This window comes from Nicotiana attenuata, chromosome 9 (assembly GCF_001879085.1).
Source record: "Nicotiana attenuata strain UT chromosome 9, NIATTr2, whole genome shotgun sequence".
Classification (NCBI taxonomy): Eukaryota; Viridiplantae; Streptophyta; class Magnoliopsida; order Solanales; family Solanaceae; genus Nicotiana; species Nicotiana attenuata.
The window spans coordinates 20307540-20325624 of record NC_031997.1 but is presented as its reverse complement, the minus strand read 5'-3'; the positions used below and the strand labels follow the sequence as shown (position 1 = coordinate 20325624).

Here is an 18085-nt window from a genome sequence, read left to right as displayed (position 1 = left end):
TCTATAAATAGTTAAAGTTTAAATATGAATTTGGATCATTACATCCTTTCAAAAAACAAATCTAGGCAAAAGCTGTTGGAATGCAGGGAATAAATAGAAGGTAAAAACTTATCCATGGCACCAAATCATGCTAATTTATATTGATTAAATGATAAATTGAAATAAACATATGGACAATTAACTAGAGTTTAGGATAATAGTATATGTAAAATCATGTGCCATATATTCATAGGATTGATATAAACATTCTGTGCTAATAAATTAAAAACATGATAACAAAATAAAACAAAGCTAAAAAGAAATACTGGCCTGATACATAAAGCGGACAAAATAAATTAACCATCTATACCATTTCTGTAAAATCGCGACGAATTGGAGGGTATATCTGTAATAAAGAAAATCTCCATTCCCGCCATTCGCTACTCTCCTCTTCCATGCACAAAACAGAATTTACAACTCCAACAAACTTACACTCAATTAAAATCATCCACTAATCTGTTACTCAACAACTCACATAACCGTTTCTCTCTCCTCTCTCTTTCTCTCTAGAACAATGGCCGACGTACTCTTCCTAGTCTCTGTTCTACTACTCGCCGCCGCCGACAGTACAACTTCGGCACTGCCGTCAACACCACCGCCGTCTTCCGGCTGCGCTGACGAACTAGTGGCGTTCTCTCCATGCCTTCCCTTCATTTCCGGCTCCCCGAACAACATCTCCGATTCGCCTCCGGTTCAGTGTTGCGATAACTTCGCGGCAGCGTTTGATGATAATACCGCGATTTGTCTTTGTTACCTCGTTCATAACCCTCAGATCCTTGGATTCCCTATCAATTCAACGAAGCTGATGTCGCTAGCTTCTGTTTGTCCTGTTAAGAAGAAAGAAGTCGAGGAGAATTTATCTCTTGAATCTCTCTGTTCAGGTAATTTTGCTTCCGATTTCACGCTTGTTTACGTACATTTTCTGTGATTGCACATGAATCTTCTAGAAGTATCAAGAACTTTTCGTTATGGACTGATGGTGACATTATACTTGGAAGTAAATGTGTTAATTACTCGGGTCTATAGTTTGAATTAGTTGCTCTGTTTCAAAATGTTTGATGCTTCCGTCTCAGATGTTCAGGCTAATTGTATTTAAAAATGTATATTTAATGTTTAATCATTTTGATATGAGGAGAATTCTAGCTTATGTAATCGTGTAGTTTGTAAATACTTATCTAAACTTTAATTTTAAAAATGATTCAATTTAGGTCAATTTAGTTCTAACAGTTGATCAAAACTGGATAGATGAGATTATGAGAAGTGCCAATATGGGACAATAGAGAACTATATTACCTATGCTAGAGTTTTTGTTGTTTCTTTAATTTGAGGGGGAAAAAAGGAAAATACTGGTTCTTCTTTAAGCAGCAGTAATTTAATTACACTTTATAGATTTAGGCATATATATATAGTTCAGAATGTGCTGCTTACGTAAGCATTTTCCTAATTAATACATGCATTTTAGATTTGGAAGATTTGCTACATACCTTGTGATGCAGTCGATACAAACGAAGACTTATATAGCATGGTATAATGCATATGATAGTATTAATTACTAAGGTAAATTGATAAACCTTACGTAGAAAGCACATGTTACGTATGCATCATTTGCGAGTAAATATATCCACTTAGTGGATCATGATTCCACAGTTGCATTAACTTAAAACAGTTGTAACTTTCCCATATATGAGTAGTCCATCTGCAGTATTACATAGATAGTTCCAAACTGAGCGCTATTCCAGGAACCATTGCCTTAACCAGTTAACCACTTTCTCTATTGCCCATTTTGTTTGCTAATTTTACACTTGAGTTTCATTCACCACTTACGTTATTCTGGACTCCTTTAGGGGTAAATATATGAATTGTAGTATACTTCTAAGAGTTCAGTATACTCATGTTAATCTATTCGACACAAATATGTTAAAGACAAATGAAAAATTACATATATAGTTCACTACACAGAAGATTTTACATTCAAAGATTAGCCATTTCAATCAGTACACAATATCTCTCGACAGAAAAATGCTTACTATTTTTGTTTCCGTGACTCAGGATCAACTATGCTGCCTCCTTTTCGGGCGATAACAGGTAATTTTCCTTTGATCTTTTGCTATTACCAAACTGGTGATGCTATACTTATTCACAATATCCTGATCACTTCATTGTGTAAAAATTTCTAGCAGATCACAGGGGTTCAAGTTCGCGTCCAAGGCGTCCTAGCCCTAGCCCTAGCCCTAGCCCTAGCCCAAGTCCTAGGCCTACACCACGCATTCCACACCCAAGTAAGCTACACCAATTTGAACTGATATTTATATCTTCTGTTTCTTTTAATGTTTATAACTTTGACATACCAACTGTTCCCTTCAATTTTCATGAATACCTTGCTACCACATTTAGGGGCACTACTGTATCTCTAATCACATTCATAAATTGATAAAGCCACAAACTGCATTTCTAGAAGCTTAGATAGAAAACTACGACTACTAGCTTCCAATATGGACGGAAAATGAATTTTGAAGGGGGGAAGTTGAGTTTATACTAGAAAAATGAATTATCACTTTATTGCAGGTGATCATGATAACCCTTCACCGCAAGAACCACCAGGACAAGGCAATTCATCACCACCATTCTCTGATGTTGATGATAATCCTTCCCCTGCTGCTCAGGCCACACCATCATGTGCATCAACCATAGCCATACGAATACTGAGTTACCATATAGGGTTTCTCATTCCAATATTGATTTCCCTGTTTTTCTCTGAATGTGGTGATAGTCCTTCTCGTGCTGCTCAGGACACACCATCATGTGTATCAATCATAGCCAAAGGAATAATGGTATGGAATTACTATCTCTGTGGTCTCTCTGCCATAATATTCACTCTCCGGTATTTCTCTCGCAAGAACACAACTTAGGTGTTACTGTCTGTTTCATGGCTTCAAAAACAGATAGGTCAACATATTAATAACTCCTTCTAAAGTGTAAGCATCAGATTGGATTCTGAAAAACACCTATTGTGTGTGAGGCTTGGAAGCCTAGTAGTTTCAATCTGACCTCCAAAAAGGCAAAACAGATGTTGCCAGCTTTATCTGTACTGGAGTTATTTCCACTCATTCTGGTGCATAATCTGAGTATTAATCTTGTATTGCAGTTTTCATATACCATTAGTATGTAGTTGGCTGGTTTATATGCAATTGCAATAGAATTTTGAGTTCATTATATGTCATCTCAATATATAGTTCACAGGCTTTAATTTGTTGGCGTTTTTGCAGGATCGGTGCGATGATCTAAAAATGCCTTTATGTATCTACGCACTCTTAAATATGCTTTTAGCATATGCTCAATTTAGAAAATACATCACTTTGGCCTGATAAACAACACATATTTTTTCGTTACTTTGTGCTTTTGTGCACTTAATATTTGTTCTCAGCTAGAGGAATTTATCAAATATCTGCTCATTGACAATAAGGGAGTTGGACAAGTTAGAATTATTAGTTTGAAGGAAAATGAAAAATCTAGTCTTACTAGCTACAGCCATTCATTCTATTAACTCGTATTGCTCTTGTTCGGTTATTAGCTTTCAGCTGATCAGTTGGTGTCAACATTTACTGAATGCGATAAATTTACATGTCATAAGGACTAGAATTAGATGAAATATATGTGTACGTTGCTCTTTCTTTTTTTCCTTTCCTACAGCCGTTAGGGGAGGCCGGAGAAAGGGGGGGGGGGGGGGGTTTTGTCGAGTGTTTATCCATTTAATATATGACTTATCGAAAGTACTTCTATATTTACTTTAAGCTCTCTCTTGTTCTTCTTTCTAAATTTGGGCTATAAAAAGGATATTCCATTAACAATTGAATAAAACAATTAAAACTTCCAAAAAGGTGAAAATAATTTATTTTTTTCTTGGGTTATATATAGTACTAGTTTTACGATACGCGCGATGCGCGTGTATTATATCAATGTATAAAATTTTAAAAACTACATAAAAATATTATTAAAATTAGGTTTGAGTTATAAAATAAAATTTAAAAATCTAAGCTCTTAAAAATGGCGAATATTAATCCTATTTAGTCAATAAAATAGTTGATCGCCTAATTAAGCATGATAACTACGTAACCAAGATATATTTAAAAGCTTAGTGATAATATATTATGTATCCGGCCCCTTGTTTTGTTTTTGTTTTTGTTTTGTATCAATAAGATCGTCTAGATACTATGTACTCTAGAGACGTTAATTATAAAAAGAAAAAGAATCAGTGACAAACAAATTTTAGACTTACATTATAAAAATTCGTCGTTAATCCTATTTAATGACGGCATATCATCCAAATTTCTATTATCCAAGATGAATTTTGTAGCTAATTCCTATTTTTTGTAAAATTATGTAATAAATTTCTTAGTAAAATATTAATTTCGTTTTTACCAAAAGACAATGTCATTTTTCATGTATTTAACGGGAGTAAGCATTAAATTTTAAGTGATATTTCTAACTTGGTTATGTTTCCTCCTCAACAAGTAATAAATTAAATTTTTATCACTAATAAATGATTACTATTTTTTTCAAGTATAATTACTATTTTTAATTCTTTCTAGCATGTCGTTTTTAAGAGTAGAAAAGAAACGAATTAGACAGCCAAGCTTCTAAGGAATACTTATTATTAAAATCATAAGAACAACAAACTGTTCATATGAATGGATTAAAGAGGCAAAATAGGTCCGGTATAAATAAATACAAATCATAAAGAACAAAAGATTTGCACAGAATGGCGAGTTCGTTGTTGGAAAAAAAAACTTTTCGCCTAATTTTTTGCATTCGTTTTTATTTTATTAATATTTCGTGCAGCCTTATTAGGAAAATATCTCCAATACAGAGTTATATTCGGAACAAATTTATTTGATTTCAAACTCCTAAATATTAGGTAGTTTGATGATTTTACAATGTTATCCAATGTAAAATATATTTTTAAAGAGTATAAAAGGCGAACGACATTTCGCTAATGGCCTTCGTGCTTTTAATATAGTGCTAGTCTCTATACTCGTACGTTGCACGAATACTTTAACTCAAATATCACATAATTTGTACGAAAGATATTAAAAATTTAATTGCATAGGTACTCTAATAGTAACATTTGTTAGAGAAATAAAATAGAACTAAATCATGTAAAAAGAGTTACTCACAAGTATAATAATCAATCAATATTTTCAAATTATTTTGATCAGTCTATATCTTGATCTGAAGATTCGTGCTTTAATAACTAAGAAGAAAGGTAATTAGCCACGTTCTTAATATGCTTAATTAAATACTACAATTAATTCCATAAATCAAACCTACAATTGAATGAATGATGGTGTACCTTATTACACGAAAAAAAAAACATAGAAAGTTATGTCAATGAATGTACTGCAAACGTAAAACAAAATGACTTCATCAGAAAACAAACGACTTTAGACAAAAGAAGAAGAAGTTAAACCTCAATATATATGCTATTTATGTGATCAATTACACAAGAGAAAGTATTCTTACTCTTAGTATGTTTTGAGGTTTAGGACGACATGTAATTATAGCACAAGCGCATGATTTAACCAAGTTTATAGGAGTTTACGGTCGGTGCTGTATATTTGATTCATATTATAAGTAGAACTAAAATTGTAGAGTTGTAGTTTAAATCGGAAAAGTAAATAGAACCAAAGCTATAGTTTAAATGAAAAAGAATTGTATCTTTCAATAATATATATTTTGAATATTACTACTACGTCCACGTTTAACTTGCTTCATTAAACATATATTTTATTTATTTGGGCATAAAAGTCAATCAATATTTCAGGAATAGTTTTATCTTTCAACATTTAGAACATTTGTGCTTTTATAATAAACTAGTCTCTATGTACGTGCTTCACACGTAAATTTTTAGTCAATAATTTACATAGAGGAGCCAAAAATTAAACTTAAGGAAAATTATATACAAGAAATAAGTTTGTTTGAAGATATAATTTTTCTAAGAAGTTTGAAGTTAAGTTTGTTTGAAGATATAATTTTTTTAGTAAGTTTGAAGTTTTTTCAGTCCATTATTTGTTTTTTAAAATAAAATTTTATTTTCTATTATGTTTTTCAATTTTTAAACAAAATTTTTGAACCAAAAGAAGCAATTTTTGAAGATATGGTTGTAAGTCATTTAAACAATCCACCTCAATTTACAATAAATTGAGTAATTACATATACACATTATAACCTCTAGGGTTTTCATCTAGCAATTTAACTACAGTCAAATTGAGATAAACTCAATCGTAATAAATAATAAATAACATCACATTATCAACAAAACTCAAAGACATTAGAAGACAAAAGGAAAAACAATACTCTATGTATAAAACCCTATTAATATTTTTGCATCGATTCAAAGTATATATATATATAAGTTTAAAGTTATATACAGTCAATTGAAAAATAAAAAGAGTAATTCAGAACAAAAACCAATCCAACATTCATTCAATAAAGAAGGAAGTACTTGGAAGTAAAAACATTATCAAAGGTGCTTATTTAAACAACTCTTTGTCCTTAGCATGGCACCTATGTTGGTTTCTTTCTCAAATCTAGGTCCTCTTTTTTTTCTGAATTTTTTGTGTACTTTTAAATACAACAAATCTGTTTCCTTACAATTTCAAGTTGTATTCGAGGTCGATCTCTATGTCTTGCTTACATTCTCTTACTATGATTTACCCAAGAAAGTGATTTTTTTATCATTCTACTCGTCTAGACCTATGAATCATACAGTCGCCAACGTTTTCCATGCTAACCCCATAAATAATAGGAGAACTTTGATTTTCTTTAACGATGATATTAAATAAGACTTCTACTCATAAGAATAGAGGTAAGAGTTGTTAAAATCCCTTTCGTACTTGTAGAGTTGGTATGCTTGTAGAATTTCGAGTTCGAGGTAGGACATGATATCCCAAATAACTGAATTATTGGAATTCGATAAAGATTAGAAGTCTATGTAATTAAATTCATATTAGGTAAGGTTTTACATAATATAATTTTATCTAACATGAAATTATTTTGTGAAGAAATAATTTATCTTTTGAAGGATATAAAAATCAGTGATATATTGAGGATATTTTTGTCGATCAAGTGTTTTTAATATTGTGATTTTATAATAATAATAATAAAAATTATACATTAAAAGGTAAATTTTAACCCAATTATGTAGCACATAAATAAAGTATACAGAAAGTTACCACACAATTATTACGAATCAAATATTGCATGATCGCAGAAATTTTACACGACTACTTATGAATTAATCAAAATTAAAAATTATATTAAATAAAATAAAAGTTAATAGGTTAGATAAACTTTATTAGTCAAAGAAAGTGAATCGGAGAAATTAGAGTGGAGACAGTTGCAACTTGAATTGGGAACGGCTTCAAACTCATAAGGAATTGCCCCAAATTCAAGTAGGCAGAAGTTTAGCTGAATTCAGAGTTCGAAATATTTGGTTAAATTGAATTTACAATTTTATCCAATATGGATTGTCTCTTTGAATGAATTTAGCCCTGTAAGGGCATAATAGTCTATCAATATTTTGGGATATTTTTATCGTCACATTTAGCGTGAAACATTCGTGCTTTTATAATAATAAATAGATAGATAGATAGATATAGATAGATATATAGATATAGATATAGATAAAGATAGAGATAGATTATTTGATCGTTTTCCAGAAATAACGTAAGATGGGTATGTAAACTAGAAATTTTACAGATTACGCCATCTCTTACCCCTTAATATGGCAGATATTCTTAATAAATGACAAACTGTTATAAAATAATAAAAGAAGAAGAAGAGTATTGCAGAGAAAAGTAGAGGGAGAGAATTCTTATTGATTTGTGATGAATTACAATGGAATAGAACCCTCTATTTATAGGGAGACGGTGACTTAGCCACCAAGTAATAAGCCCTAGAATCTCTCTAAATATAGACATTCACCATAAATACAATTCTATTTATAACACTCCCCCTTGAATGTCTATTCAACAGATAATGTGCCTCCTTAAAACCTTAACTAAAATAAAACTCAGTGGGAAAAAAATTCTAGAGAAGGAAAAAGAGTACACATGTTTAGAAATACGCCTTTTGGTTGCCTCATTAAAAACCTTGCAAGGAAAACCCAGTGGGACAAAACCTTGTAAGGGAAAAAGAGTACAACGCATATTAACTCTCCCTGATGAGAGCATCAATTCACATCTTTAAGCATTTGCATTCCAATCTTGTGCACCATCTTCAAAAAATCTCTTGAACGAATTTATTTCACCTTGAAATCATCATTCCTAACAGATGTATTGTCTTCATATGATCTTGTTGGAATCGTTAGTTCAATATCTTCACATAGAGGTGAAAACTCTTGCTATCATATTATCATGCATATAGTTATAGCAAGATACATTTATGCACAAATTGCACTGATGAAGTGGTACTTCAAGATCAAGAATTGTATATGCTTCAAGCAACTGAAATCCTTCAGGATTGTCATATAAGTTAAGTCATATAAATAGACTTTAGATTTGTATCAAGTTTTCATGTCATGCCAGACATATAAGATACATAAGGTGATAGCACACACCATTGTCTTTATACTTTTAAGTGTGAACTACAGATCCAAAACTACTTGTCATTCATATGAAACCAAATTCCACTTGAATTGTTTCGCCAGACTTAAGATCCTCATATATATTTAGCGCTATCATAGATGTCGTCGGCAAACATTTTATATCAGTTTCAATATATTTTCATAATGACATAACATAGAGATCTCTTCATTCATATATTCAGGTACCTGAATCTCTCATGAGATTTTATGAAGTGTTATGTCATGTGATCTTCTAGATCACTTGCCTCCTTTATTATGATCATTTTGATCATTTGCTCATCTTCTTTATCAAGAAGTTTATTTGAAACCGATTGTCTATACGCTTTAAGCGTACCATAGACTTTGTCCTTCTAGGACTTAATAGGAGCATTTGCAATGAGAATATAGTTACTTTCTTTGGGTCAGCAAATGCGTCTGGCATGCTTTGCAATATATTGCAAATGAATTATCCTTTTATGAACTTCAAGTTCATATTATCTTATTCGAGGATCTAGATGTACAAATGATAATTCATTCCACGTAACTTTTTCTCAACTGTTTATCATGTTTCCCCCTCATGTTAGAAAAACTAACTTGTTTCCTCAACTTTGAGAACCCATCTTTGTGCGTTATGGTGTTAATCAAAATATACACCGCACATCAATAATAATAAGATAAATTATTTGGTTCCTGACCCTGAACCACTTGTGAGGGGAGAAAATAATATACTTTCGTATATAACGTATATCAAACTGATATAGATAACTTTGTTCTCATAAGCAATAGTTTAGCTATTAAGTGGAGGCACTCAATAAATCATTTTGCTAAACCAACTGTGATGTAAAGCAACTTATCAAGATGAACTATCTTGAATAAAAAATCTGGAAATTATGCTCTAAATTAAATTATTGAGCAAGTTACCTCGCAAACACCATGTTGCGGGTTAATAATAATCGCACATGTAACCATCTCATAGATGCATCTTATGTGGTATACATGGCAGGTGAATGGGCCCATATTCACCTTTGATATTTCCAGCATTCATGGGATTCAATCCCAATTTTAATTGGTCTATTAATTAATGAGAACAAGCAATGTAAGAGAATTCGTAAAGAACTTTCTAGTTCTTTAATATTTACCCATGTGAATTCTCTTTTATTTTTGCACATCATACTTGAATTAACATGGCTAAACCAATTATGCCAACTGGATAAATTATCAATATTGATAAACTTCAGGTTTACACCATGATGTGTGCAATTATGAATAAACTCCAAGTTTATTATGATATGAGTTTTTATATCAATAAATATCCACTTCATTGTGGTATTCTTTTGTTTATGTAGTACAAATTGGAGAATAAAGCGGGTAGCTTTTCACATACATATTACCCCGCTACAAGTTGTAGTAATAGAAGATATTAAATCTTTCCTTTATTTATAGTCTCAATATAATCAACCGCTTTCGCGTATACTTTGGAAACTGAATAAGTTTCTTTGAGACTTACTACAACACAATACCTTATTGGTAATTAATTGTGTTTCTCCAAAATAGTATAATTGGCTCTTGCAGAGTTCTCAATTAATTTTGTAGTACCACATATTCATCAACACCCATATGGTGAATATCTCTTTTAAAGAGAAAGTTATACCATTATGGTTATGGTCAAAATTATATGCAAGATCTGTTTCTTGCATTACCGTTGTCTTTTAACAATCACAATGCCAAAATATTTTGGCGTACAATAGGTACGTGACCAATGACCATTCATGCCATAATAATGACATTATTTTCTTATATCATCTCAAACCTCCTTTTAGAGGTGAGTGCGGTATATTCACTACCACTAGCACGTTCATATTCTTTGAAGAATGAATATGTATTCATAAATCAGATGTTGTCACATTCACATCATGAATGGACCATAATCATCTGTATGTGCTTTACGAAATCTTATGTCAAATCGATGACAAATATTTTCACAAGTGGGGGATTATTTTGAGAATCCTTATTATTCTCATTACCACGATAATGACGATTATAATTTCGTCTATTGCCACGTCCATATCCATTGATACATTCATAGTAATAATTTTGTCTTCTTTCAGACTTATCACATACTGCTATCACATTCTCTTAAGGGAATGAGAATGGAGCAAATTCAGTGGGACGGGTTTCCACTTTTTGTGCCCATAATCATACATGAATTTGATCATGGCAAGACATAGAAATTTTTACCACTTTAGGTGGTTATAATTTCTTACAAACTCCATTAGAGTTATAATCAAACTTTGTTGTCTTTGCTTGTATATAACATCAAATTATAGAATTTCAAGAATTTAAAAGAGAAAAATAAAGTAAAATACTTACCTTAAATCCAGAATTTAATCATGAAGGAAGTTCATGGAATAATTGACAATCATTATGCTCAATCCCAAAGCTTCTACTCAATAGGTTAGAGTCTCGTGCTGATAACGTGTTATAAAATAATAAAAGAAGAAGAAGAGTATTGCAGAGAAAAGTAGAGGGAGAGAATTCTTATTGATTTGTGATGAATTACAATGGAATAGAACCCTTTATTTATAGGGAGATGGTGACTTAGCCACCAAGTAATAAGCCCTAGAATCTCTCTAAATATAGACATTCACCATAAATAGAACTCTATTTATAACACAAACACTTTTATTACTTTGCCCTTTTATTTGTTTCCATTATTCTAGGAGGACTTTTTTGGTCTGTCACTCAAGTTGGTGTAGGAACTGGGAAACGTTTTCTTTCTTCCAATCAACACTGCCTTTAAGTTGAAGACAATATACCGTCCGCGCCCCGAAGTTTGAGAGGGTAAAATTAAGCCACCCTTTAACATATTCAGAATGTTAAATCTGGCAAGGTTATTCTAGAAAAAGATGGCCTGATTAGCTCCAAAATGATCCATAAGAAAGCCTCAGAATCTATGTGAAGCAGCTTCCAGCAAACCTACCTCCCAACTTTCTCTTTTAGCATAATAACTTCTCCCATTATTCACTTGAAGCTCTTACAGTTTATTTGAAACTTATCCTCCAACACAATCCACATGCTTAATCGAGTCTTTTTAACCAACAGCCTCACTAAAACTAACTCTATTTTGGTCTGAAGCTTATTGGTGACCCCTGTATTACCGCTATTTTCATACAAATGAATGAAGAGACACATGCTAGCATAAAACAAGTGATAGTTGAAACATAAGAAAGTCTCACATCACCAGCTTTCCATCAACCTGGAACTTGAAATAATTAAAACTAAATTCCTTACTACAACTGGTGTATCGATCAAACAACGAACACTTGTAGCATCAGATATTTTGGCGGTTATAATGACTGAAGTTTTTCCCATCACATAAGATTCATATGCTTAAAGAGTAAACATAACAACCAAAAGCAGAGCTTCAAGAGTCGGAAACAGGGGCATCTTTGACAGACTGGCGCCAAGCATATTCCCTAGCTCCATCCTTGTCGACAATTTTAATCACAAAGTTTGGTGGGGCAACCACCAACCTAGATCGGATCTCCATGATGCACTTATCTGCTAAATCAACAGCTTCTTCAACTGTCATGTCCTTCCGGTAGTGCCTATCCATCATGGCGAGAGAGAAATAGGAGCCATAACCAAATGCTGCCTTATCCACTTTGTGAAGAGTAGCGATATAATCAACGTAATAAAGAGAAGGGCCTGTCTCTTTGTCATAGCCAGCCAGGATAATGTTCACCATGTAAGGATTCTACAAAAACAACATTGCAGTAACCCAATGTGTAGCAGATAACCAATTGCACATAAAAATTCTGAAAACTAGCGCTTGAAAGAATGACGACTTTTCAAGGATAAAAACAGACAGGAAGGTTTCTTTCCCCAACATCCTCTCCATAATAAGATCAAAACCAAGGAATTCAAAGTAAATGATAAGGGACAATAAGGGCGAAAACTGGCCAAGACACACTACATTTTTTTTGAAAAAGCTTCATATGTCAAACAGAAGAGTGTGACACCTTGGTTCCATTGTCATAAATCTGATCATGCTTATAAAGAGAGATGGTAGGAAAGATCAATGGTGCACCCATTTAGGTGGACCCTAACAGGTGTATAAATATAAGTATTAACACACAGTAGCAACTAAAGAATGCAGCGGAGAATGGATTTATTGGCTTTAGTATTTCACCAGTTCATTACAGTTTCTTGAAAAAGACAAAAAAACAAATTATGAGAATCTTGCACATTTTCTTTTATCTACAGCTACACTGCTGCCCAGATTCGGCTTTATTTTGCTTCTCTACTCTGTAACCAAAAGATTAAGTAATATCATTTGTGTGATACTATCAATACTCTTACCATGTAAAGTAAAATCTGAAATCAATCTATTTGTGCCAAAAATTCCTTCTAGCTACAGTTCTTGCTGTCTCAGAACATGCCACATAGAAGCTGCCCATTAAAATATGATTAGTTCTTTCCCTGTGGGGGAAGCCAGGTTCCTTGGTGATAGAGCTTGTCAAAACTGTGTCTTTGCTATCACCATTCTCCCTTTATTATTATTTGGTTTTCCACATATCAGACTTCACTATTTGGTATGTAAGATCTCTTCCTAATCAAAACTATGTCTCATAAGCGGGATTGAAGGAGAAATACAAATTAGTATTTCCTAATACGACGTTGTTTCCCTTCTCTTTTTTCTTTCTTTCCTTTTCATTTTAGATTCTAACGCAAGACTAGGTTGTATCGTGAAGCAAAGCTCTCTTGTCTAATCCTCTTCTCAATTCAACATAAACTCAAAGTCATTATTATTTTCATTTTCCCATTAAGTAATTGTATATAATTGAGTTTTAAACAATAGGTGTCTTGGCTTTAAGCATTCTAGAATCTTAACTAGAAGTTTAAAAAGATAGGGTGCTAATGCATTTAAACAGTTCTTTTTCTTCTCTTCTCTTGAGGTGTTTCATCTATTCCATGGTTTTTGTTATCTTTTTACAGGAAACACATCTATACTGATGGGTCAAAAACTTGGGGATAATTTGATGAAACTCTACATAATGCTGAAGCATTAGAGGAGCAAGAATCTGTATTTTGTTATCCCCGAGACTTTAAGCAGGAGAAATAATTTGATTACAATGTTTGCTTTCCATAAAGCACTATGTGACAGTAATGTACCAGAGGAATACATAAAATGAATTTTCTTGCAACATTTAGCAATGGTGATGTCTGTGCCATAAATTGATTCCACTGTCTCCCATACTAAAGTACCTTTTAATTGCACATATACGTTTTTCTGAATGATGTTCATATGGATATCTACATGATAGTGGTGTGTAATTTGTTAGGTAATGTGGGTTCAAAGATGTCCTAATGAATACAAGTGATTCTTCTCCTGTTAACAGATCCTATTCAAGATTTTTTCCCGAACAGGTGATCCAATTCAAGATTTTAAATGGGTGAATGACTATCTGCCCACATCTTCCTCATATGCATGCTTCCTCTTAATGGTGGCCAATTCTTAACGACTTCATTTCCAACTGTAATAACACTTTAACCGTAGTCAGTACTCAAGTTGGAGCAAACCCCCTCCCCCTCCTTGTCCAACTTAATTTAGATGGTTGTTCTAAGGTTAATTCGGTTTGAAGTGGCGGTGGAGAAACCAGCGCAAGCCGTATGGCATCATATCCTAGGCCTATTTATACTAGTCATAAAAAGAGAGCAAGGTGGTTTCAGTGTAAATGGTTTTGAAGCACGTCACTATTCATTTCATCATACTTCATAACTACGAGATTAACAAGAATACATGGAGGCCATAGAGCTGATTTACACTAAATGGGAGGCACTTCATTTTACCCGAGTTTCTCACTATCCATCAGCGCCACTTTGTATTTCTGTTCTTTCCCAATTAATCATATTGTTCAAAAGATCTGTTCTTTCCCAATTAATCATATTGTTCAAAAGAAACAATGAAGTTAAGTGAAATCAAATAGGATTTCTGGTGCCTGCCTGAATGGAAACAATTTAAATATTTAGATTCTATCTTTCAGGAGTGCCACAACATATCCTATGGCCTACAGGACTATACCTACCAAAGCGACAAGGCAAATTATATAGAATGCTGCAAGAGTAGCAATGTCAAATGAAAATGAATACTAGCGCTTACCAAATCCACAAAGAAATGATAAGTTGGATGTGATTTATATAAGATTAGACAAAACTTCTGAGAATTATAAGATTAGGAAAAATTAGACAAGATTTTTAATATTTTATATTATACATAAGAGGTAGGAAAAGGGAAATGTGGAGCGGATTAGAAGATGGGAATTGAACCCTCACCAACAAGGTGAAGTTCAGGTAGCCAGCCAAACTAAAACTCCCCAAATTAGAAAAGATTAAAAATGATTCCCATGCGACAGAGGGTTCAAAGGGCACATATAGAGGATAAAAAGAGAAACGGTCACTTGAGATAATTTGGTCATGTTTTATGTAAACCTACAAATGCACCAGTATGCAGGTATGATACAATGATGATTGAAGGTGCAAAAAGAGGACCTAAACCTAAAATCATATAGAGGGAAGTTCTCCGAGAGGACCTAAATTTTCTCTACAATCTCTCTAGATCCCTATTGGTTTAGCTAAGAATGGACACAACGGAAGCAAATGATCAGTGTAGATGATCCCAATTAGTTGGAGTACGACTTAATGGTTGATACCTACACTAAATCTCATACTTGCCAGAATCTGTTTAGTTTGCTAAAGGATTTGTATGTCAGTGCAGGAATAAGTGTGAGACCTAGAGAAACTCTAATTTTAGATAACCCTTACTTTGTCTTAAAAGACAAATTACTGCGTATTAAAATAAAGTGGGCCCCAATAGAGCAAAATCAATGTAGAGAATTCATAAGCCAGCCTCAATTAGTTAAAAAATTAGTTTGGAACTGAAGCTTAGGTGATTGACCCATCACTATCTTTTAGCAACAATATATATTGAGCAGACAGACAAGTCCGTGCCATGAAATCAAGTTAAACTCACAATGATTTTTGCAAACAGCCTGTTTTACTTCTATAACCGTGACCTACAACTACAAGTCATCAAGGAAGCAACTCTAACATTGCACCAAAACTTGCCCTCTATATCTTCACTGGTAAACGCACTTATACTACAGCTGAGCAAGAGATTTATGTTGGGATCAGAAAGGTTCCTCAATGTTGTTTATCATGCAATTATACCCAAAACTGACAGATGGCTATATAGTAGAGGTTATACTAAGTTCTAGAAAAGGAAGTTTCTCTACTTCCTGGAACTTAAATTCTGGCCCCTACTTCCTGGAACATAAATTTTATCAATTTCCAGATTCTGAATGGTCCTTTAGTTGTTTAACTTTCTTCCTTTTATTTTTTTTGGGATGATAACTGAACAGCAAGTTGTGTAAATCTGAGGGAAGACCTCCAGTTAACATTGTCACCATAGAAGCTAACACAAGAAGACAGAACTTTACAAAATTTAGGAGTGCAATCAAAGATAACGATCTTCATGGTGAAGCTAATGCATACACAAAATGGAGAGAATTCAACTACATTAAATGACATTAAGTGATGATGTACTAAATTGTTACTGCTGCAGACACTTTGAAACACAATGGTTGATAATATGGCAAGACTCAAAAATGCTACAACAGGAAATGGCACCAGAAGTGTCAAACTTGTGCCATTACCAACAGTATGTTATGCCCTGATAAATATGTAGTATGCAACGGCTTAGACACAACAACAGCGACTCACTATTAGATATAGCAGACAACTACAAGCAGTAGCATATGCCAAACTTGCCAGGACAAACTTACTTCTCTCTCTCAATAACTTTTTCATCCATACAAACATAATAGAAAACCAGAGAAAGATGCTTAATTGTTTCAGCATCTGTTTAAATTTTCTCTCTTTGTCTAGCTTTACACAACCACAAAATGAAATGGGCCTGAATAGAGAGAAATGGTTTCAAGGATTCACTCCGCTGACCCCAACTACTTTGGAGTTACACTTATTACTTCATTGACAGGGGCGGATCTAGTGAATAAGTTACATGTTCATTTGAACACAGTAGTTTCGGCTTAGACCCTACATATGTGTCACAAAAAATCACTAAATAAGTAAAAGTAATAGATTTGGAAGCCAGTAAATTAGATGAGATGTGGTAGAACTCCTAATTCGAACTTTATAATGCTGCATCCGCCTCTGTTGATTGAGTTATAGTTGATTATCAATTGATTGATTAACTGATTGAAACGCCAAGCCCTAATTTTGACATTTTGGACTTCTACAAATTTAAAACCCTAGAATTGCACAACAAAACAAAACAGGCCCAAATTCATCATTTAACCACAGTACTAAAACCCTAGATGCTATAAGCAATACCTTTCGTAAGGCTGTAGCAAGCTCGCCTCTTGTAAAATTAGCCGCAGCAGCCGTAGTCAACGGAATACCATTACGGAACTGGTACAACGCCACATTTTTCTGTACATACTCCGTGAACTGAGCTCTGTAATTTCACCCAAAAAATACTCAAAAACTCAACATAAATAAAAAGTTGATGGAAATCGAAAATATGATTATTGAATCTAGGAAATATAACCTGTCGCCGGCTTCACCGCTCGCTCCCATGAGCTTGTGAGAATCGAGGATCATGATTTTATCTTCGTTGGATTTGTGAACCAGTATACTGTGCACCGCGGATGAATCCGCCACCACCAGTGCAAATCCATTGCCCACCATCCCGAACACGCACTCCATCTTCTTCTAGGAAAAAGTTCTGAGGATTTCTCACACACAAATCTGAGGTTTGGTTTCGAATAAGAGCTTTGAAGGCGTCTGTCTTGGAGAACAAGCAGAGTTAAGCAGAGTTTGCTTCAATTTTGAGTTAATTGCACTTTGCTCTACATATCTTATCGTTATTATATCAAACTACCTTACATTTTTTGAAATTTAGAATTCTACTACACCAACTTTAATTTAGTTATTGTCCCTCAGTTATTGATAAAATTCTAATTATAGTTTTGTGATGTCTGACTAACCACATTTGACCTTTAATATTTGAAATGTGCGATTTTGACCCTTTTACTTGAAAATATTCATTAATTACCTGGATAATTATTCGTTCCACTATTTAGTTACTCATTTCTTACATTGAATTAGTAATGTTACTCCATATTTGAGGGTATTATAGTTCTAAATATTATAAATTACCCACATAAAGAGAAAAAAATATACACTTTAACTAGTTGAAAGTTATATATGCTGAATCCAATATCACAAGGACAAAATACAGAATTTTAAAATAACTAAGGGATCAAAATGCTAATTAATTAAAGAAAAAAACCTTTTGCTTTGACTTTAGGGGGAAAAAAAGTGTTATGAAATATTTGTCTA

General features: G+C 33.2%; 2 protein-coding genes across 3 annotated transcripts; one reads left to right on the top strand and one right to left on the bottom strand.

The window, feature by feature from the left end:
- On the top strand, nucleotides 454-3606 carry LOC109232753. Of its 2 annotated transcripts, none has more exons than XM_019398490.1 (5): nucleotides 454-920; nucleotides 2089-2124; nucleotides 2217-2318; nucleotides 2605-2870; nucleotides 3306-3606. In XM_019398490.1, exons 1-5 carry the CDS (start codon nucleotides 554-556, stop codon nucleotides 3402-3404), a joined length of 870 nt encoding a protein of 289 aa, XP_019254035.1. In that variant the 5' UTR covers nucleotides 454-553; the 3' UTR covers nucleotides 3405-3606. The 2 variants fall into 2 exon arrangements, with proteins under 2 accessions (XP_019254035.1, XP_019254036.1); XM_019398491.1 differs by having other exon boundaries at nucleotides 455-920; nucleotides 2220-2318.
- On the bottom strand, nucleotides 11838-17563 carry LOC109232138 (proteasome subunit beta type-2-A). The gene is made up of 3 exons (XM_019397807.1): nucleotides 17292-17563; nucleotides 17075-17198; nucleotides 11838-12419 (listed from the first exon to the last, which is right to left on the bottom strand). Exons 1-3 carry the CDS (start codon nucleotides 17447-17449, stop codon nucleotides 12087-12089), a joined length of 615 nt encoding a protein of 204 aa, XP_019253352.1. The 5' UTR covers nucleotides 17450-17563; the 3' UTR covers nucleotides 11838-12086.